We start from the raw sequence: 23,855 nt of genomic DNA, 5'->3' as shown, positions 1-23,855 counted from the left end.
AAAGCAGGAGACGATTCCAGATTTTTTTGGTCTTGTATGATCTACTTGCTTATCATCTCTGTTACCCTTCCCCTAACATACTCTAGCTCAGTAGCCAGAAACATGCGTGCCCAAGCTTCACCTTGCTCTGGGAGCCTTGACAGAGCTCCTGATACATGTCCGACAATGTTATTATTTAACTGTCATTTTTTTCTCCTGAATGAAAACGCTCAGTTTTGTTGAGAGCAGTGAGAAATAGAATTCTCTGTATTGCTGGTGGATGTGTAAGTATTTATGCTGATGATAAAACAAATTGCAGTATGAACAATCAATACTTTTGCACTCAACATTTAAAAATTCTTCATACCAAAGAATATAATAAAAAAGCAAACTAAAAGGAAAAAATATTTCCACAAATTTGATTTAAAAGAGTAATTTATAGGGGCGCCTGGGTGGCACAGCAGTTAAGCGTCTGCCTTCGGCTCAGGGCGTGATCCTGGCATTGTGGGATCGAGCCCCACATCAGGCTCCTCTGCTGGAGGCCTGCTTCTTCCTCTCCCGCTCCCCCTGCTTGTGTTCCCTCTCTCGCTGGCTGTCTCTATCTCTGTCGAATAAATAAATTAAAAATCTTTAAAAAAAAAAAAAGGATAATTTATAAAACAGCTTATACAAATAAAGCTATTAAAACTTTAATTGAAAAAGTGGGTAGAAGGCTAGTTCACAGAGGAAATGTTATTAAACGTGAAAAAAATTATGAAATTCACTGATATTCTAGGAATGCAAATTAACACAATATTATCTTTGATCAAACAAATTAGCAAAAATTTTAAAACTGATTACTACAGCCTTTCAGAAAAGCAATTTGGTGGGCTCCTGGGTGGCTCAGTCAGTTAATTTTCCAACTGATCTCAGCCCAGGTCTTGATCTCAGAGCGTGAGTTCAAGCCCCACGTTAGGCTCCATGCTGGGCATGGAGCTTACTTAAAAAGAAAACAAACAAACAAAAAAGAATGAAAGAAAAGTAGCTTGGTGACATTAATCAATTGCTTTTTATAAACTCTACCTTTGACGTAGTAGTTTCCTTTTCAGAAATCTAGACTAAAGAATCATTAGAAATTTTAAGAAATGTATATTTAATGAAACATAATTAAACACAGCAGAAAATCAGGAGTGGCTGAAGTGTTCAATATTAGAAGGTAGTTATTAAAATATTTTTCTTTTATTTCAAGTTTTTTAATTCTAGTTAGCATATAGTGTTATATTGGTTTCAGGAGTAGAATTTAGTGATTCATCACTTACATGTAAAACCCAGTGCTCGTCACAAGTGCCCTCATTAATGCCCTTCACCCATCTAGCCCAACCCCCACCCACTGCCCTACAGCAACCATTTGTTCTCTATCATGAAGAGTCTCTTATGGTTTACTTCCCTCTCTGTTTTTCCCCTTCCCCCATGTTCATCTGTTTCGTTTCTTAAATTATTAAAATATTTTAAAAGAGTATTTCATAAAATGGTAAAAGGTATCACATAATATGAGATTTGTTGTAAATTTTATGCAAAATTGTTTCTACAGTGATTCCAATTGTCAAAATACAGAGGGATATAAGAATGATGCAGGAAACTGGCCCTGATTATCTCTGAATTCTATTGGATTTGTTTTGAATGGCAGTCAGCGACGCCATGTTTTCAAGGATGGGATTCGGGTCTCATTCTGTGTCTGGCACACAGTAGGTGGTCCGTTAGTGTTGGCTGAATAGTGAGTGAGTGCCAAGTTAGTAGACGAATTCTCTTCTCTGCATTGACTGAATGGAAATGACAAACCACCCAAGGAGAAGACGGCTCTGGGGGAAATTGCAACAATTAGCCCAGAAGTATATAAAGGGAACTTGTGCTGAAGGCCAATTTTAATTTTTGTAAGCAGTTTGATAGGCGCAAGCAGGAAACGCAGCTCTGCAGAATGCGCTGCTGGTAACTCTTAGCTGGTGGAGTGACTTGACTCTGGCTTCTAGGAGCTGCCTTACGAGGCGCTGCGGTACATGACGGGCGAATGCAATTACGGGGGCAGGGTGACCGACGACTGGGACCGGCGCGCACTGCGCAGCATCCTGAGCAAGTTCTTCAACGCAGAATTAGTCCAAAACCCAAGCTATAAATTCGACTCGAGCGGCATCTATTTCGTTCCTCCTTCTGGTGATGTAAGTATGCCCTTCAAGAACACGAAAAGCAGTAAAACCTGAAATTCCTCTGATAAAATGGGGAGGTTTTTTCCCCCAGAGGCTTTGATTTTTGATTAACCATTGTGTGTGCTTTTTTCAGCCTTCTAGGAACAGAGCAAGCTTCATGCATAGATGTAGTTAGCGGTTTGCTGTTTGCTGTAGGTGAAGATGGTCAGAAACGCCACTCACCCAAGAAGAGCTTCCTTAGTGACCTGGAATTCTATTGTCATGAATTTATTCCTTTGGTAAAAAGACACTGTCCCCAGTGAAAATGGAAACACACATGAGAAGGGTTACAAAATAATATTAATAATAATAATTAATATCTAGATCATGCTTATTTACAAAGGTAATTATCTCACTAGGTCATGAAATTAACATCAGTATTATTATTCCGTCTTTTTACAAACGAGAAAGCAGGTTCACTAAAGTTAAATGAGTTGCCCAAGGCCACACGGGTAGAAAGGGGAAGAGAGTTACAGAACCAGCTGCTGCAAGAGTCCATTTCCTTCTGCTACTTTTTCCAGGCCTGCCTAGTGGAAGATGTGGTATCTGCCTTCAGGTGATCACACAGTAGACCTCCAGGGACTGCCAGGACAACTGAACTGGTTCTCATTTTATTCCTAAAAGCCAAAAGTTAAACATATTGAAAGTTAAACATGTGACCAGATGCAACAGAGGCCCATGCCATACTGGCATCATCCATTAGGGTTCATGCTAGCTGAGAGCAGGTGTCAACAGGGATGAAGAGAAAATTAGTCCCAGAGCCTAGGTCGCTAAATGAGTGGAGGAGGTCGACATGTGGACCGTGGGTATCAGGATTTCTGGTGATGAATTGTCAAGTGAGAAGAAAGCAAGATGAAGTCAAGTATATGTAACATGACCCATTTCGAGAAACCATCACTGATCAATCCCCCACCCCCACCCACCATATGTGTATATGAGTGTTGGTATGATTACATGAGTGTTGGTATGATTACATGATTAAATGTTTCGTAGAATTCCCCTGGAAATGTTGTTATTTTGACAGAAGTCCATGTAAATAAAACACAAAATGTGTGTGCATATGCATAAAAAGAAATGTGAATGGTGATTATCTCAGGATAATAAACATTCGGGTAATGTTTACTTTTCTGAATTACGTGGATTTATCACAAGAGTAAACAGAAAAATCAGAGTAAAGAGAAAACAATTATTTTCACTGCAGTAAATGAAGAACTATCATCAGTACATGTGGCGCAGAAAAATTTCTCCAGAAGAAATTTTCTAAATGAGGTGGCTGGGATAGTCCTCTCTCCATTTTAAAATCCATTCCAATTGAATGGACCATTTTATTTTTTCTTCCTAAATATTTCGTTTTTTTAAAACAAAAAACAAAAAACTTTGGCCCAGGTTGAAAGAAAACGAAAGCATTCAGTGTCCAGTTTCACAGGCTCATCCACTCAAACACCGGAGTATTGAAAATTCTCTCTCCTCAGAGAGAAAGGCCTACAGGCTAATTGGTTTCTAACCTCCTGACTCTTTGTTACTCCTCTTTGCAGCACAAAAGCTACATCGAATACACAAAGACTCTGCCACTGAACCCTGCACCAGAAATCTTTGGGATGAATGCCAATGCAGATATCACTAAAGATCAGTCAGAAACTCAACTGCTGTTTGATAACATCCTGCTCACACAGGTATGCGATCGATCGGTGCGGGAACGGCTTCTGAGGCGGGAACGGACGCGGCCGAGCAGCACTTGCCATGTGTGAAAGTGGAGAACCATTTTAAGGAAAAGACAAAAATTCCTATGTACCTTAAATACGAATTTTAACAGTAAGTACATGAACATATGGTTTTGGTTGGCTTTTTTTTTTTCCATCAGTCTTTTGATTTGGAAAGAGTCTTTGAGTATCATTCAGCTGCTAGGAGTTCCATTTCACCTTTCTTACAGAATCCATGTCTAAGTGCATTATATCTTTTTTTTTCTTCCAAGTTTTTATTTCAATTCAATTTAGGTAACATATAGTGTAGTGTTGGTTTCAGGAGTAGAATTTAGTGATTCATCACTTAAATGTAACACCCAGTGCCCATCACCCATTTAGCCGATCCTCCCATCCCCCTCCCCTCCAGCAACCCGTATTGGGTTCTCTATAGTTAAGAGTCTCTTACGGTTTGTTTCCCTGTTTTTATCTTATTTTAATTTTTCCTTCCCTCCCCCTAAGTTCATCCATATTGTTTCATAAATTCCACATGAGTGAAATCATGTGGTATTTGTATTTCTCCAACCAACTTATTTCACTTAGCATAATACCCTCTAGTTCCATCCACGATATTGCAAATGGCAAGATTTCATTCTTTTTGATGGTTGAGTAATATTCCTGTGTGTGTGTGTGTGTGTGTGTGTGTGTGTGTGTGTGTGTGTGTATCTTCTTTATCCATTCATCACTCGATGGATACTTGGGCTTTTTCCATAGTTCGCTGTTGTTGATAACGCTGCTATAAACATCAGGGTGTGTGTGCCCCCTTTGAATCTGTACTTTCCTATACTTCAGGTAGATACCTCTTAGTGCAATTGCTGGGTCACAGGGTAGCTCTATTTTTTAACATTTTGAGGAACCTCCATACTGTTTTCCAGAGTGGCTGCACCAGTTTGCATTCCCACCAACAGTGCAAGAGGGTTCCCCTTTCTCCGCATCCTCACCAACACTTGTTTCCTGTGTTGTTAATTTTAGCCATTCTGACAGGTATGAGGTGGTATCTCATTGTGGTTTTGATTTGCATTTCCCTGATGATGAGTGATGTTGAGCATCTTTTCATGTGTCTATCAACCATCTGGATGTCTTCTTTGGAAACATGTCTATGCATATCTTTTGACCATTTCTTAACTGGATTATTTGTTTTTTTGTGTATTGAGTTTGGTAAGTTCTTTATAGATTCTAGATCTTATTCTTTATCAGATATGTCAAGATTTGCAAATATGTTCTCCTATCCCATAGGCTGCCTTTTAGTTTTGTTTATTGTTTCCTTCACTGTGCAGAAGCTTTTTACCTTGATGAAGTCCCAGTAGTTCATTTTTGTTTTTGTTTCCCTTGCCTCAGGTGACATGTCTAGTAAAGTTGCTATGGCCAAGGTCAAAGAGGTTGCTGCCTGTGTTCTCCTCTAGGATTTTGATGGTTTCCTGTCTCACATTTAGGTCTTTCATCCATTTTGAATTTATTTTTGTGTATTGTGTAAGAAAATGGCCCAGTTTCCTTCTTCCGCATGTCGTCGTCCATTTTCCCCAACACCATTTGTTGAAAATTGTCTTTTTTCCATTGGATATTCTTTCCTGCTTTGTTGAAGATTAGTTGACCATATAGCTGTGGGTCCATTTCTGGGTTCTCTATGCTATTCCATTGACCCATGTGTCTGTTTTTGTGCTGGTACCATACTGTCTTGATGATTACAGCTTTGTGATACAGCTTGGAGTCTGGAATTGTGATGCCTGCCACTTTGATTTTCTTTTCAGCATTGCTTTGACTATTCAGGATCTTTTCTGGTTCCATACACATTTTAGAATTGTTTGTTCTAGCTCTGTGAACAATGCTGGTGGCATTTTGATAGGGATTGCATTGAATGTATAGATTGCTTTGGGTAGTATAGACATTTTAACAATATTTGTTCTTCCAATCCATGAGCATGGAATGTTTTTCCATTTCTCTGTGTCCTTTTCAATTTTTTTCATAAATGTTCTATAATTTTCAGGGTACAGATCTTTTACCTTTTTGGTCAGGTTTATTCCCAGCTATCTTATGGTTTTTGGTGCAATTATAAATGGGGTCGATTCCTTGATATCTCTTTCTGCTGCTTCATTATTGGTGTATAGAAATGCAAGGTATTTCTGTACATTGATTTTATGTCTCGTAACTTTGTTGAATTCGTGTATCAGTTCTAGCAATGTTTTGGTGGAGTCTTTTGGATTTTCTACGTAGAGTATCATGTCATGTGCAAATAGTGAAAGTTTGGCTTCTTCCTTGCTGATTTTTTAAATTTCTTTTTGTTGCCTGATTTCTGAGGCTAAGACTTCCAGTACTATTTTGAACAACAGTGGTAGAAGTGGATATCCTTGTCATGTTCCTGACCTTAGGGGAAGAGGTCTGAGTATTTTTCCCCCATTGAGGATGATATTAACTATGGGTCATTTGTATATGGCCTTTATGATATTGGGGTATGTTCCTTCTATCCCTACTTTCTTGAGGGTTTTTTCAAGAATGGATGCCATATTTTGCCAAATGCTTTTTCTTCATCTATTCAGAGGATTATGTGGTTCTTTTCTTTTATTAATGTGGTGTATCATGTTGATTGATTTGTGAATATTGAACCACCCCTGCAGCCCAGGAATAAATCCTACTCGATTGTGGTGAACAATTCTTTTAGAGTGCTGTTGGATTCAATTTGCTGGTATCTTGTTGAGAATTTTTGCATCCATGTTCATCAAGGATATTGGTCTGTAATTCTCCCTTAAAAAAAAAAAGATTTATTTATGTTAGAGAAAGAGAGAGAGGAAACGGGGCGGGAAGGACAGAAGGAGAGGCTCTCAAGCAGACTCCATGCTGAGCACAGAGACTGACACACAGCTTGATCTCACAACCCTGAGATCATGACTTGAGCCAAAATCAAGAGTCAGACACTTAACCGACTGAGCCACCTAGGTGCCCCTGTAATTTTCTTTTTTGGTGGGGTCTCTGTCTGGTTTTGGAATCAAGATAATTCTGGCCTCATAGAATGAGTTTGGAGGTTTTCCCTTCCATTTCTATTTTTTGGAACAGTTTGAGAAGAATAGGTGTTAACTCTTCTTTAAATGTTTCGTAGAATTCCCCTGGAAAGCCATTCACCATGGACTCTTGTTTTTTGGGAGATACTTGATTACTAATTCAATTTCTTTGCTGGTTATTGGTCTGTTGAAATTTTCTATTTCTTCCTGCTTCAGTTTTGATAGTTTATATTTTTCAAGGAATTTACCCATTTCTTCCAGACTGCCCAGTATGTTGGCATATAATTCCTCATAATATTCTTTTATAATTGCTTGTATTTCTGTAGTGTTGGTTGTGATCTCTCCTCTCTCATTTGTGATTATTTAGTGCTTTCTCTTTCTTTTTGATAAGTCTGGCTAGGGGTTTATCAATTTTGTTAATTCTTTCGAAGAACCAGCTCCTAGTTTTGTTGATCTGTTCTGCTATTTTTTCTTTTTAATTTCCATATCATTTATTTCTGCTCTAATCTTTATTATTTCCATTCTTCTGCTGGTTTTAGGCATTATTTGCTATTCTTTTTCTAGCTCCTTTAGGTGTAAGGGTAAGTTGTGTATTTGAGATTTTTCTTGCTTCTTGAGGTAGGACTGTATTGCTATATACTTCCCTCTTAGGAATGCCTTCGTTGCATCCCAGGTGTTTTGGACTATCGTGTGTTCATTTTCGTTTGCTTCCATGTATTTTTTTATTACTACTCTAATTTCCTGGTTAACCTATTCATTCTTTAGTAGGATGTTCTTTAACCTCCATGTATTTGTGGAAAAAACTCTAAATTTTTTTCTTGTGGTTGGCTTTATAACGTTATGGTCTAAAAATATGTATGGTATGATATCAATCTTTTTGTACTGGTTGAGGTCTGATTTGTGACCCAGTAATATGTGATCTATTCTGGAGAATGTTCCATGTGCACTTGAAAAGAATGTATTCTCTGCTGCTTTAGGATGAAATGTTCTGACTATATCTGTTAAGTCCATCTGGTCCAGTGTATCATTGAAAGCCCTTGTTTCCTTGTTGATCTTCTGCTTAGATGTCTGTCCATTGCTGTGAGTGGGGTGGTAAAGTTCCCTACTATTATTGTATTATCAGTGAGTTTCGTTCTGTTTGTTATTAATTGATTTAGATATTTGGGTGCTCCCAAGTTGGGGGCATAAATATTTACAGTTGTTCAATCTTCTTGTTGGATAGACCCCTTTATTATGATATAGTGCTCTTCATCTCTTATTACAGTCTTCGGTTAAAAATTTAGTTTGTCTTAAAATCTTAAAAAAAAAAAAAAAAAAAAAAGGGGGCGCCTGGGTGGCACAGCGGTTAAGCGTCTGCCTTCGGCTCAGGGCGTGATCCCGGCGTTCCGGGATCGAGCCCCACATCAGGCTCCTCCACTATGAGCCTGCTTCTTCCTCTCCCATTCCCCCTGCTTGTGTTCCCTCTCTCGCTGGCTGTCTCTATCTCTGTCGAATAAATAAATAAAATCTTTAAAAAAAAAAAATTAGTTTGTCTGATATAAGTATGGCTACTCCAGCTTTCTTTTGATAACCATTAGCATGATAAATGGTTCTCCATCCACTCACTTTCAATCTGCAGGTGTCTTTGGGTCTAAAATGAGTCTTGTAAGCAGCATATCAATGGGTCTTATTTTTTTAAATTTATTTTGATACCCTATGTCTTTTGATTGGAGCATTGAGTCCATTTACATTAATTATTGATAGACATGAATTAGTGCCATTGTATTACCTGTACAGTTCCTGTAGATTGTCTCTGTTCCTTCCAAGTCTGTTGCTTTTGGTCTCTTTCTCCCATTCAAAGGGTCCCCTTTAATATTTCTTGCAGAGCTGGTTTAATGTTCATGAACTCCCTTAGTTTTTGCTTGTCTGGGATACTGTATCTTTCCTTCTATTCTGAATGACAGCCTTGCTGGATAAAGTACACTTGGTTGCTTATTGTTCCCCTTAGCCCGTTGACTATTTCATACCACTCTCTTCCAGCCGGCTACGTTACTGTGGCCAGGTCTGCTGCTGACCGTATGTGTCTACCTTGTAGGTTAAGGATGTTTCTCCCCCGCTTTCAGAATTCTCTTTATCTTTGTATTTTGCGAGTTTCACTAGGATATGTCTTGGTGTCGCCTTGTTTTTGTTGATTTTGAGGGGAGTTCTCTGTGCCTCTTGGACTTGAATGCCTATTTCCTTCCCCAGATTAGGGGAGTTCTCAGCCGTAATTTGTTCAAATAAACCTTTTGCCACTCTTTTCTTCAGGGACTCCTATGATATGGATATTGTCGAACTTTATCTAATCTCTGAGTTGCCTAAGTCTATGTTTGTGATCTAATAGTTTTTTTTCACTGTTCTTTGAAGCTTCATTATGTTCCATAATTTTATCTTCTGTATCCCCTATTCGTTCCTCTGCTTCTTCCAGTCTCGCTGTGATTATATTCAGTCAGTCATAGAATTTTTTTATTTCAGCCTGACTAGTTTTTAGGTCTTTTATCTCTGCAGCCAGGGTTTCTCTGTGGTCTTTTATGCTTCTTTCAAGACCAGCCAGTATTCTTATGACTGTTGTTTTAAATTCTTGTTCAGATATATTGCTAATATTTGTTCTGAGCAAATCCCTGGCTGTGATTTCTTCTTGATCTTTCCTTTGGGGAGAATTCCTCCATCTTATCATTTGTCTAGGTTTCTGTCTTTTATGTGTTAATGAAAGCTTGTTATGTTTCCTGCTCCTGAGAATAAAACTATATTAAGAAGGAACCACACACTGTCCAGGGTCTGGAGCTTCCAGAAGCATCTCTGGTGTAAGCTGTGTGCACTGTGCTGTTGTGTTTTGGCTGCTCTCCCCCACAGGTCAGTCCTCTACAGAGTTCTTCCTTGTTTGCAGTGGAAGTATTTAGGCCTTTAGCTAGGTGTGCTTTTATTTGTTAAAATATGCCTGACCAAAACAAAACAAAACAAAACAAAAGGCTGATCGAAAGAAAGGAACAGGAACAAAAAAAACCCCCCAAAACCAAAGCAAAACAAACAAAAAAACCCCAAAGAAATAAACAAAAAGCTATAAGCCTGATTCCAAAGAAAAAGAAAGGGGAAAAAAAAAAAGGAAGCCTGATTCAAAAAAAGAGAAAAGGAAATTAAAAAACAAACAAACAATAACCTATAATCCTGATTCCAAAGGGAAAAAAAAAAAAAAGATCAAGAAAGCCAGGTCCTATTTCCATCAGAACAGTGGCTCCTGGGTGGCTCAGTCAGTTAAGCATCTGACTCTTGGTTTCTGCACTAGTCATGACTGGGGTTGTAAGATCGAGCCCCGGGTCGGGTCTGTGCTCAGTGCAGAGTCTGCCTGAGATTCTTTCCTTTTCCCACTCCCTTCCCCTCTGCTCCACTCCCTCTTGTGTGCACGCTCTCTGTCTCTCTCTAATAAATAAGTAAACAAAATCTGTTTCCACTGGAACTGAAGCTGACACTTTGGAGTACTGTGTGATCAATAGACCTGGTACATGCAGGGGTCCTGTGTTGGTCCTCTGTGGGAGAGGCCTGCTGCCCTGGCCCACAGTCAGACCTACCCGGGTAAAGATGCACCTGCAGGGCGCAGGGGGCAGGGTTTGGAGGAGGCAGCTCTAGCCTCCACTGGGGGTGCTATATTGCTCACTGGAGTCCAACTGTTTACTGGTGGTGGGGGAAGGGTGGGAAGATGGCATCACCCTCCTCTCTCCTCTGCAGGGAGGGGAGCGCAGAAGCCCTCACAGAAAAGTAAGCAGTCTCCCCTCTTGTTTCCCAGGCTTCCATCAAACCCCTGCCCTCAACTTGTCTGTGCCCAGGCTATCCGCACACCTGGCACCACAGTTCTGTGTTTTATCTCTGGCATGCAGCTGGGATTCAAAACTCCAGATCTTGAAGGACTCTGCATGGTGCGGACCCTCTCCCCTCCTCCAGAGGAGAGCCTCGCCGTGCTGTGTCTGGTGCTGTTTTGTCCCAGAAAGGCAGTTGCATGGCTGCACAGGTGCTTGGAGTTTATAGTGAAGGATAGCAAAAAGCAGTGGCCAGGTTATCTGTCCTCTGTGTGGGCTTCTGTCCCTTGCCGATGAATGACCACTCAATGGCACGTGGCGGGTCTTTTGTCCTTGGAGAGGCAATATACCTCTTCCAAATGTACTCCAGCAAGGGAAATGTTCTCTCCCAGCATGTGCATTATATCTTATGTCCCTTTTTAATTCCTTAAAAGTGGAAGAATATCAAAGATACTTGGGAAGAGGTTTGATGCCAGAATCCAATCTAAAATTTTGCCTGTTTTCTAGTCTTTTACTAATTCAACAGCAACTTATAAAATGATTTATCTTTTTCAAATGGTGCATAACTCTTTACCTAGTTTACATAGAACGTTTCTTTCACATCAATATTTTATCAGATTACATAATATTTAAAGAATTGCAGTAGTAAGCATAAAATGTACGAAAAGGTTGAGGAGAAAAATACAGTTGACACCTTGTAGACATGCAGCTCCGCTTATGAGAGCATAAATAATCTAGGGCATTAGAATTCAGCATGCCATGGGCACGAGTGCGTATATTTGAATGAAAAATATTTAATCTTCCTCTTCTATTAAGAGATCTTCTCTTGTACTGTCCCTTTAGCAGATGTGTTCAGTTGTTTGTTTCTTTCATTTTTGAAAGCAAATTAGTCCAAATGGTAAGAGTTCCCTTAGTGATTGAGTAAAATTTTGATAAGAATGCTTATTTGGTCCAGTGAATTATCCCATGAACTGAATTCTAGCTGATCTTTTTACTTGTATGGACTCTCAGAGTAATAATGGTAATAGTTAGTACATAGTACCGACTCTATGGTAACACTCTTCTAAGTGCTTCCTGTGTAACAGTGTGATGCATACAGCAGTCTTCTGAGGTAAGGGCTAATCATTCCCACTAGCACAGTTTCAAGCCAGGACTCAAAGCCAAGGAGTCTGACTCCCACTAGTTTGGCTCCAGAATCAGTGTTCTGAACCATAATGCTATACTCTTTCTGGATTCTAAAGATGGGATAGGACCTAGAAGGGCAGATAACAAGAGATGTGGGTGGGGGGAGAGTTGGGGGGGGAAGCTAAAAGAACCAGATTAGGAGGATAAAATGGTGTGCTCTCCTTGATGGAAGAGTCCATGGTACTCCTAGCTCTGGTCTACTGTCAGATGACATTTTCTAATAACATATGTTAATTCCACTAAAATCAGTTCCTGCCTGAGTACAAAAGTACGTGCACAGACATGAATAAATAGATCTTTAGGAGTATTAGACACATGTGATACACGGGTCTGACAACAGGACGTTTAGAGTGGCTTTTGGCTTTATTTAAGGTTAATGGGGTGTGCCACATTACAGAATACATACAAGAGTGGGTTCATTCCAACAGAAAATGACTCAGAACCAAACAAATAAGTCTAAATACACATGGGGTATCTTCTCAGTACGTACTTAACAGCCCCTTTCAATATCCTCAGCCTCAGATTGGCAAGTACAGTTATGCTAACGGGTAGAAAGTAGGTCAGTGATTCTACACTGGGTTTACCACAGTTCAGAGGCAAAGAGACCAGAACAGAGTTTGCAGAGCAAGTTAACGATGATAAAACTTTTACATTAAGTATTTAAAATATCTTTTAAAAATAGAACAAGAAATATTGGCATTGGGAATGTTACTTTAGCAGAGCTCTTGTGCTTATACCTAAGTACGAGTAAAGAAACCAGGAAATACAAAATCTGAAATAAAACTAAACACAATTTCCTAGGGCTGGAAAAAATATGAGATATATTCATTTATATTCTAATTGTGCTTGTTTTCTCTCAACGTGCCTGCACACACACATTCATTTATTGTGAGGATTTAAATGGTTTTCCCAAAAAATATAGATTCATTTACACCCTGCCACTATAAACATAAAAAATAAAAATTGAAATGAAATTCCCCTTCCTTTGTTTCAGTGTGAATCACTAAAGTCTGCCTTTCTCCATAAGTCTTCCAACTGCTTAGAGGAGATGAGCTTATTTTCTTTGCCCTCCTGGTTCAAGGACAAAACTATATCTCTGCTTTTGGCAACCAGTAGGCACCAGAGTTATTGGCAAATATATTTTGTGGCAAGCTTTTTCAAAGCAAGATCAAATTTCTTTCTCCTGGGTGTTAATGTCCGTCATTCCTCAGCCACCCCACCAACATAAATGCTTTTTCTCCCTCTTTCCGCAGCATCCACTCCCCCCCTACCCGGGCAGCCCAGTGTGTGGCTCATTTGCTTGCTCCAGACCCTCTTTTGCCTGTGAACAACTGTCCATGCCCTCTTCCTCCTCCCTAATAATGGTTTTCTCCTGACTCCCCCTCCCTGTGCCTGTTTTCATCACTTCAGTCAATCTTGTGTGAAGAAGAATCATTGGTAAAATAGCAGAATGATACTCATAAAATTTACCTTAGGAGTTTTCCTATTCAGCAGTTCCTACACCTTTATGAGGATTTCTGATTTTTAGTTTGAATTCTTTACAGTCTCGTTCAGCAGATGCTGGTGCAAAATCATCAGATGAAGTAGTAGATGAGGTTGCTGGTGACATCTTGGGCAAACTTCCCAACAACTTTGACGTTGAGGCTGCAATGAGGAGGTACCCAACAACTTACACTCAGAGCATGAACACCGTGCTTGTCCAAGAGATGGGTCGGTTCAATAAGTTGTTGCAGACCATAAGGGAATCATGCATTAACATTCAAAAAGCGATCAAGGTAAGGGGAAATATACCAAAGAAAAATCATTGCAATAACTTATCACTCATTTTACTTGGCAAATATTTATTGGGGGGAGATTGAGTGCAAGCACTGTTTGTTCTTCATTCTGGGGATAGAAGAAAAATCTCTGCCCTTGAACATATAGGATTCTAAGGATGATGGTTAGTAAGTGGTACGGAGTATGTTAGATAGCATAGTTTGTAGATAGGATACACAAACGAGTAAGAAAGACCAAACCTTTGCTTTCATAAAGCTTCTAAGTTTTAAAGAGTTATTTATTTGAGAGAGGGAGGAGGAACAGAGGGAGACGGAGAGAGAAACTTCAGCACACTCTGTGCTGAGCCTGACTCAGGAGCCCAATTTTACACCCCTGTGATCATGACCTGAGCCAAAACAAAGAGTCGAACATTTAACCAACTGTGTCTCCCCAACCCTTTTTTTTAAAATAAATAATCTTTTTAATTTTATTTTTATTTTCATTTTTGAGAGAGAGAGAACAGTGGGAAGGGACCAAGGGAGAGGGAGAGAATCTCAAGCAAGCTCCACACCAAGCACAGAGCTGGATGTGGGGCTCAATCTCATGACCTTGAGGTCAGGACCTGAGCTGAAATCAAGAGTTGGATGCTTACCCGAATGAGCCACACAACGCCCCCATAGAGCTTAAGTTTTAATAAGGGAGACAAAAATTTAAAAATAAATATATAATTTCAATAAACATTAATTGCCATGGAAAAAAATAAAGGATAAGAGGGTAGAGAGTGATGGGTGGGGAAAATCAGTCATTTTGTGTCAGACGACTCTGGGGAGCTGATCCTTGAGCAGAGGCCTGAACTTAACAGCAAACCATGGAACATTTGGGCAGAGGCTATATGGCAAGTGCAAAGACCATGGGAAGAACAAACTTGGCCTGGTCCGGGAACACAGTAGGGAAGGCTCTTGTGGCTGCTGTGGAGCGAGCATGAGGGAAATGGTAGGACAGAGAGAAGCCAGACTCCTAGCGGCCTTGTTGTTCATGGTTAAGATCATGAATTTTAGGGGCGCCTGGGTGGCTCAGTCGTTAACCGTCTGCCTTCGGCTCAGGTCATGATCCCAGCGTTCTGGAGTCTAGCCCCGCATTGAGTTCCCTGCTCAGTGGGAAGCCTGCTTCTCCCTCTCCCGCTCCCCCTGCTTGTGTTCCCTCTCTCGCTGCCCCTCTGTCAAATAAATAAATAAAATCTTTAAAAAAAGATCACGAATTTTATTCTGAAGTGTAAAAGTAAGGGGAGGTCTTCAGAGCATTTTAAGCAATGTAGTGAAATGATCTGTTTTACATTTTTAAAAGTTCACTCTGACCATTGCAGGAAGGACCGTAGGGAGCGAGAGTGCAGGCAGGGAGCAACCAGCGATTGAAGTAGTCCAGCTGAGCTTATTTCTTGTAGTCACATTGGAGGTGAAGTGGTTGAATCAGAGCTATTATTGAAAGAGGAGTCTACGAGGCTGGTTTTGGTGTCATCTGGCTGGGCTGGTTGGCTAAGAAGCATTCGGGATCAAGTGTTTCTTCTTGACCTTGTTCTTCCTGTATACTTGGCATCCCTCCAGGGATTTCTTCATTTTCCCTTCTAGGTTTCACTCAAGGTGGGCAATGTGCAGATTTGTGGGAGAAGTCCTAGAAATCTGTTTTTTGAAACCCAATTTCAATAACCCTTTTCATTTTGCACTGCCTTCTACTCCTCACTTTCATCTAGGCCTGTCAATTGCAAATACTTTTGGGTATTCTGCAGTGATACCTAGTTGCTGCTTAGCTTTCTGCTCTGCTAGTTTACGATCAGGTTATCTCCTGGCTTCAACAACATCTGCCAACAGCCCAAATGCTTTCTAGCTCCCCAAATTGTGTTATCATTTTTGCCTTTTCCTATTTTTTCTGTACTTGTGGGTTATGCCCTTACAACATAAATCCTTTTACTGTTGCTTTAGCGGATTTGGGAAAGGAGGCAAATGAAATGTGGGTGTTGAACCCGTTGAATTTACTCTAAAATCATCTCCATATGTTAGTTGGAATAATATTGTCAACTATAGAGAAAAGAGAAATGATGGCAACTGGCCCAACTGTAAGATCAAGGAGGCAATAATTTTCAAGGGCCTCAAGGTTTTAACATCTGCCCACCAGTGATTCAAAATGGGATAAGATTGGGACACCTGGCTGGCTCAGTTGGTAAAGCATGCAACTCTTGATCTCAGGGTCGTGATTTTGAACCCCATGTTGGGCACAGAGTTTACTTACATAAATAACAAAATGGGATAAGATCAATTAGACGTCATAAGTGGAATTGAGAATATTTTAACTTTTCAAAGGATTTCATATAATTTTTCTAATTTTATATTCATCACTATTCTTTTAAGAAGGCAGGACAGGGATGTATTAGTTGGCCATTTAACAGAGCAGTAAGGTAAGTCAAAGAAAGTCAGGCTGTGATTTAATAGCTAGTGAGTAGTTAAGTATTAAGATTTTCCAGGGTTGGCATAAGGGTGAAGGAGCTTAAAAGTTACAAACTTCCAGTTATAAAATAAAAGTCATGGGGATGCAATGTACAGCATAATGACTATAGTTAATAATACTGTATGGGAAATTTGAAAAGCTGAGAGTGAATCTTAAAAGTTATCCTCACCAGAAAAAATACTGTTAACTATGTATGGTGACAGATGTTACCCAGACTATTGTGACCATTTTGCAGTATATTCAAATATTAAATCATCATGTTGTATATATGAAACTAACACAGTTGACACTTTAACATGCGGGTTAGGGGTGCTGACCCCCATGTAGTCAAAAATCCACACATAACTCCTGACTTCTCAAAAACTTTACTAAAATAGCCTGCTGATGACTAGAAGCCTTGTCCATAACATAAAGTCAATTAACACATAATATGTAATGTTGTATGCATTGTATACTGTATTCTTACAATAGCTTTCTCTGAAAATTTTCAGTATTTCTAGGTTACTTGGTTCATCTGTGAGTTTCTTCAAATAGTTACACATCTCAAAATTTTTTTTCAATATATTTATTGAAAAAAATCCACACTGACCCATGCAGTTCAAACCCATGTTGTTCAAGGGTCAACTGTTCATGTCAGTTATACCTCAACAGGAAAACTTTCCACAAAAGTTTGATTAAAAGTAAAATTGTCAATGTTTTGTAAGGAATCAATGACTCCATGACTTACTGGCAGCAAAAGAACATATCTTTTGTTTTTGCTATGTAACTCAGCCTTAAATAATCACAATTTTAAACGAAGGATAATTATGAAAAAGTATTTAAGAGAGGATTGTCTAAAATCAGTATCATCACGTTAACCAAAGGTTAAACGTGTTTCAGGGGCTTGTGGTGATGTCTACAGATCTCGAAGAAGTGGTTAGCAGCATTCTGAATGTCAAAATTCCAGGAATGTGGATGGGTAAGTCATACCCAAGCCTTAAACCACTTGGGAGCTATGTGAATGACTTCCTTTCAAGACTAAAATTCTTGCAGGTGAGTTCATCTAAACAATATGTTTCTTCTGATTTCACTTTCTTCATCAGGAAGCCTAATGTGATATTACTCTCTAGTTTTTCTGTGCATCCCAGGCAAATGACCACTACGCAGTATTGCATATAATAAACTGTTACACTAACCTGTCTAAATACTAGTGTTTGTTGGAAATAGAATCTCTGAAAGCTCCTTTGGGAACAGGTGTTCGTGTTTGGTAAACTTAAGTCAGTGACACTTGAAGAGAGAAAACGGCTATGTTGATTTTTTTCATTAAATACTAAGCATTAAAATAGATTCCTAGCACAGAGCACTTTAGAAAGCCAGGCAAGCTACTAGCAAAGAGCATTATCTCTTCCTTGTCCAGCACTCTTCCAGGTAAAGAAGTCACTAGATTGCTTGTTCAGCCCAAGACAGTAATAATCTCAATGGCTAATTGTCTTGGAAATGTTGAGTGAGCAGAAGCCTCTCTCCTAATTATCTGGCAATACTGGTGCTTAACTGTGTTATTAATTATATTCATTAGAAGTATTAATTTCCTAGATACTGTTCATAATGCATCAAAAACTGCCTATGAGAAAATTTCTGCAGGGATAAAATGACTCAACTTCCATAACACAGGCCTTCTGTTAGAGTTGATACTGAAGAATTAAGATTGTTCTTGAAAGATGAAGGCTCTACCTTGGACTCTAACAACTCAAACTCTAAAAGTTCTTCAAATTCATTTGACCTCTATAATTTACTATTTAAAGTCAGTATTCAATTAGCTTATTAAGGTTTGATATAAACAGAATTATTTAGGGATCTTGGTATTTATAAAAATCGTAAGCTCTCACTACCCTGTTTCTTTTGGGAGTTCCTTATATAATACTGTTTCTATATGTTGGATTTCATTGTATTTTGGTAAAGTAGGTGGGAAAACTTCCAAAGGAATATTCTACTGGGCACTAACGAGAGAGAAAAAAAATATCAGAAAAATATTACCAGATGTTATAGGGATGTATTCTATGCAACTATGTAACATGATATATTGTGAAACAACGTATATTAGATATCCATTATTGTATGGAGCTTTTTGGAAGGAATCATGGGGCATGTATAAAGACATTCACTTCTGCATTAACTCACATTGTGATACCCTAGCTGGTGCAATGGATATGAAATTGAAGTCAGGACAAACACTGAATAAGTAGCTTCTTAAAATCTTGACAGTATAGCTTTTTATTCCTTTAAGTGTTTGCTCATTTATTAGTCTACCTTAAAGATAATGGGGGAGTGCTCAGGGGTAAATTTTATTAAGCAGAGTTGTATTCAAAGTTGAAAGGCTCTAGCCTTAGAACATGTGTGCTTTGACACCACAGCAATGGTATGAGGTTGGCCCTCCTCCAGTCTTCTGGCTTTCTGGCTTCTTCTTCACCCAAGCCTTCCTGACCGGTGCCCAGCAGAACTACGCCAGGAAATACACCATCCCCATTGATCTTCTTGGGTTTGACTATGAAGTGATGGAGGACAAAGAGTATAAGCATGCTCCAGAAGATGGTAAGTGCGGTGACAGAATGAGTTGGCTTATATCTAGGTACTGAACAGACATAACATTCTTACTTACTTTGCTCAGCTGTCAGAATTTTAATCATCATGTAAGTTGTTCTCAAATAGTTGAGGAAAAGAAATTTCTATCCACATGCAACATACACTACAATCTGTCATCTTAAGGAATTCCAACCGTCTTAACATCCACATCCCCTCAGCTATTGTCCCATGTCTCTCTCCAAAGAATTGTCTTTACATGCTCTCTCCAGGTTCTTACCTCCTGGTTCCCATCTACCTCTCTTCCTATCAACTGATGCTCTTTTCAGAGTTAGTAATGACTTCCATATTGACAAATCCCAAGAATTCAGTCTTCATCTTAAACTCTTACAGTTCTTACCACTTGACAACTCTCTCCTTCTAGAGACATCCTTCTCCTTTTGTTTCTCCTGATTCTCTCACTGGACACATTCATGCCTCTTTGCTGGCTTTTCCTCTTCTAAAAATTGGAGTTTCCAAGGACTTAATCCTGGGACTGTTGCTCTTTTCTTATATTTGTATTCCTAACACACTAAGAATGGGCATATTGAAGGGCATGCAACAACCTTCGGCTAAGGTGTTTATTGTTCTTTCAATTATATCAGCCTTTAAAATAACACATTATCTTATCTTTTACAGCAGTCAATAGATAGATGTTTGAGTTCCCTCACCCTAAGAAAAGTCAAAATAAAGATTAGCAATATACCAAGAAGGATAAATAATTTGGTTCAAACTAAGGTGGGTAAAAGGAAATCAGAGGAAGGGTATGGAGTTGCTCTGTACCACTGCTGGGTGCCAGAAACTCCCCAGCCCTTCATATGTAATCTTCACCATAACCCTCGAGGCACAGATACTGCAAATACCTCCATTATACACAGGTGGAAACTAAGGCTCAGGAAAGTTAACTAATTTGCCCAAGATCTCTCAGCCAGCAATGGGCAGAGTTGACCAAACCCCATGCCATCTGGCTCTTATGCTTCCCTAGCTGCTTTCCCTAAGGCCTGCTAAGTACTTTTGTAGAGGTACAAGGTTGAAAACATTATCACAGTTCTCAAGGAAAGGTTCTTGAAGAAGCTGTGGTTGACTGTGAAGTATTTATTTCAGATGCAAGATTTTTTTTTTCTAAATTCTATCAATCATGATAAAAGGGAAGGTGACATTTTGATTGAAGGCTAGGTAGTATTGACGCCCCTCAGAGTTATAGGTTTTTGAACTTAGCTAAAAAACAGAATTACTAGAAGCATTGCCTGAAGTTTATAAACTAGTTAATATTTAATGTAAAACTACTGAATTGCCAATCATTATATACTGAACTTAGACATGGTACAAGGTAGTTGGTATTTCTTTTAAAGTGATTTACTAATTTAACCAACAACTACTCTTATTCAAGATCTAAATACATTAAAATCCAAAATTATCTGGAAAATAGTGGAACAGGTATAAAGTACAACTTAAGGACCATTTAGTGTTCGAAGATCATGCTGTAAAGAGTAGCCAAGAGTTAAATAAACCCTTTCACTGAATACTAAAGTATCAGCCAAGGTTTGATTTATAATAGCTGGTAGACAGTCGCTAAATCGTGAATTTTATTGTTTTGTACACGCATGCACCCAGACATACACATCCATTTTCACCAATAGACACAGATCTCCACCATAAAGCCTTTTTGTCATTCCTGTTTTTTTCCCTTCAACTTAGCTAATTACCAAAAAGAAAATGAGATTCCATGGAATGACTTGGAACAATGGACTTTTCCCAAGGAACAACTTTCTCATGGAACCCTCATGGCAGGGACCCAGATCTCACACCTGGAAAAAGCTTGGGCTAGACTATTTGTTTCCCCCCGCAGTTTATCTCTACCATTCTACCAGCCTGTCTCTATTTTATACACACTTTAGTGTGTGCCTGTTTCTGGGGTCTGGGGCTCACAAGTCAGCCTTATTTACTTAAGATTAAACTTAATGAAAAAGGTCATAGATTTGGAATCATACATTCTAGCTGTACTTGCTAAGATTCCCCTTACCTGAATTATTAGTACTAATGGGGGACTCAGAGTCCCCAGGGAAGGGCATTACACGGCAGGAAGGCAGAAAATGGTGAAGAGAGGAGCAGAAGAAGCCATAGCTGGCACTGTGCGCCGACCACATCTCCTAGATGGCAAAGGTGTGGTGGCTCAGAGGGAACGGCTCTGAACCAGGACCCACTTAGTATCTATCCTTTTAGATCTCCTCTCTTCCTTATGTGTTTGTGTACCCCCATCACATTTCCTATAAAATTGTTGCTGGGTTGGAGGAAATTTTATCCTTATTGCCACTTATCTTAGGTGTTGAAATGAACTGTTTACTTTTTCTGACATCATCTTTCTTCAGGTGAGGAATAGCTAATCTAGTCGGTTAGAACCAGAGATTTGCTGGGCTATGCTTACAGGTCTGTAAGTCTGTAGTCTTCCTTCCCATCTGTTTTTGTGGCTGCCCTGCAGGCCTCAGATCTGGCTGGAAAGATTAGAATGTAGGATGTGGTTACAGAGCAACCTCTCTCTCCCTCAGGCAGGTCTATCCCCAACATTGCTCCAGGCTCAAGGTGCATTTTGCAATTTAGCTTTACCAGAGTTAAAAGTTACTGGACAAGTGCTTTGCCAGTGAATAAAACTGGTATTTTATTCCAACTATTCTTTCCATCATTTAAAACCTAGACAGTTTTCCCACTCCCAACATCACTGGATTATCCACATGTGGCTTTTAAAATTAAACTGTAATTAAAGTCCCTCAGTCACACCAGCCATGTTTTCAGGTCTTTAATAGCCAGTGGCTACCATACTGGAAAGCACAGATACGGACTATTTCTGTCATTACACAAAGTCCTGTTGGACAGCATGGCCCACGTGGATTTTTATATACTACGTCACAAAGTGCTTTCACCAGTATTCACAGATTTGACTCTAACAACTCTACAAGTTAGACAAAGGAGGCATTGTTTTACAGATGTTTTCCAGTTGTTCACAGAGGGCCAAACATGCCTAAAGTTACATGACTTGCTCAAGGTCACACAGAAAACTAGGAACTAAGACCGAGGTGTAGTTTCACATTGCTTCCCTTCACTTCTGTGCACCCGTTACAATGAACGTTTTCATGGGATTATACCTACATTTAATTCGTGAGGCTTTATGCAAAAGGACAGAGACCTGATTGGAGTTTCAGTGATTTCCTAAGTTGTGTTCTTCGTCAGTGGTTAGTGTATGACATTACATTCCAGAGGGAGTTCATCAATGTGTTCTCTCATACAGACTAAGGAGAGATCCGAGAGTAAGAATACATTCTTGAAGGGGAAGAGAGAAATAACTTTCACGATATTAGAGATCTGTGCAAGTGTATTTTCTTCACATGCTGCCTAGAAGCCAATGGATCCCTACAACTACATTAAGAATTTTTCTTGCTGATTTCATGGCCTCTCACATTATAATCACTGGCCAATTAAACATATAAATCTGATACTGTTCACCCAGACTGAGAACTTCCCATAGACTAATTTAAAATTTCTTTTATTTTCCATATCTAATCTTGAATTAACTAGGCAAAGTATAGAGATTCTTAGAATATGGATGTTAAGATGAAGCATTCAGAATATTGTTTTTATTTTAGAACGAGCCTTAGGCTACTGACCTAGTATCATCTGCAGAGCTCTCACAGGAATTTCAGATTCAGAACTTAATCAATATGTGTATTTAACAGGTGTATTAACCTGCTTCTTTTATATTTAGGTGTTTTCATTCATGGATTATTTCTGGATGGAGCTTCCTGGAATAGAAAGATCAAGAAACTTGCAGAATCACATCCCAAAATTCTTTATGATACAGTGCCTGTGGTTCGTATTTGATATATGGGGGTGGGAGGTGCTATTTTATACACACACACAGCACATACAGTCAATTCTCATTCATGGTAATTATGTTTTATAAAGTTCCTCCCAGCATTGAATTAGTGAATGCTGAACCACTGCTCCTAGGAGGAATACAAGGTTAAGTTTCTACTATCCTCTGTTCACATTTTTGTTAACTGATCAAGACATAACCTTGTTTTGTATTTAAAAATGCCCCTCATGGACAACAGCACTGTACCTCATGCCTAGATGAATCTCAGAGAATTTTGTCCCTAGGCCCATCCCAGCCTTCTTGCACTCAAGGAACAATAGCTAGCACCTGAGCACTACATTTAAGGGCCATTTTAAACAGGGAAATCACTAACAACAACAAATGCAAAAAAACTCCTTATTAAATATAAACCTATCAAAAGGAAACATTTATGAGAGGTAAAATAGAAAAACAATGTCACCAGGTTCAACCTCGGCTGGGAATGTACTTGTTTGGTGACCCCTATTTTTTGAGACTCTGAGCATGCCTGTGAATAATCATAAAACAAAGTATTGGTTTTAGGATGATAAATAAATTTCAGTGAATAAACAGATTTGCAAATAAATACAGAATCCAGGAAGAATGAGGATTGACTGTATATATGTATCCACATATGTTTATATACATAAATACTTATATTTCTTACATATCCCTTGATCTAAAAATGATACTTGTAAACTGAAAGATTATGAAAACCATCCACATAAAAACATCTGTTTGCTAGGAACCTAAGCTATGGAAGGTATTGTTTCCATCTGTTACTGCATCATAAGAAAATGACTAGATAGATTTTCACACACTTGGAAAGGCCTGTCTGGGATGGTGTGATAAAATACAGGCTGTGGATTTACATGTACTGTTTGTGGCACACTGGGAGCAGCTCAGACAGGCAATAGGTACACTGAGGGATCAGCTAACAGCCAATTCTAAGAACCCTGTCCCATATGCTAAGACAGTGTATATGGACACAGTTTTAAATAGGAGACCCAAATTCAATTTCAGGAGTTACCTGGGCTAGAAATTTTCCTCTACTACATGGAAACTCTTTTAAGGTAGTTTGCAATGAATACAAAGGGATTTATAACTGGATGATTCTCTTAAATAATTCACTTAGAAAAATTCTCATTAAGAAAATGTGTTCTTGGCTAAAATGAAATACACTCACCTTAAATGTT

General features: G+C 39.1%; 1 protein-coding gene across 1 annotated transcript in view; it reads left to right on the top strand.

The window, feature by feature from the left end:
- The window catches only part of DNAH7 (dynein axonemal heavy chain 7), a 252,588-nt gene that overhangs the window by 225,320 nt on the left and 3,413 nt on the right, over window positions 1-23,855 (top strand). The window contains exons 59-64 of the mRNA XM_087854980.1: window positions 1,986-2,171; window positions 3,734-3,871; window positions 13,469-13,699; window positions 17,058-17,210; window positions 18,569-18,746; window positions 22,531-22,634. Of these exons, the coding sequence (XP_087711106.1) occupies window positions 1,986-2,171; window positions 3,734-3,871; window positions 13,469-13,699; window positions 17,058-17,210; window positions 18,569-18,746; window positions 22,531-22,634 (990 nt within the window). The remainder of the gene's footprint in view (window positions 1-1,985; window positions 2,172-3,733; window positions 3,872-13,468; window positions 13,700-17,057; window positions 17,211-18,568; window positions 18,747-22,530; window positions 22,635-23,855) is intronic.

This window comes from Ursus americanus, chromosome 1 (assembly GCF_024610735.1).
Source record: "Ursus americanus isolate L20-20 chromosome 1, mUrsAme1.1.p, whole genome shotgun sequence".
Taxonomy (NCBI): domain Eukaryota; kingdom Metazoa; phylum Chordata; class Mammalia; order Carnivora; family Ursidae; genus Ursus; species Ursus americanus.
This window is presented reverse-complemented; position numbering and strand designations above follow the sequence as displayed.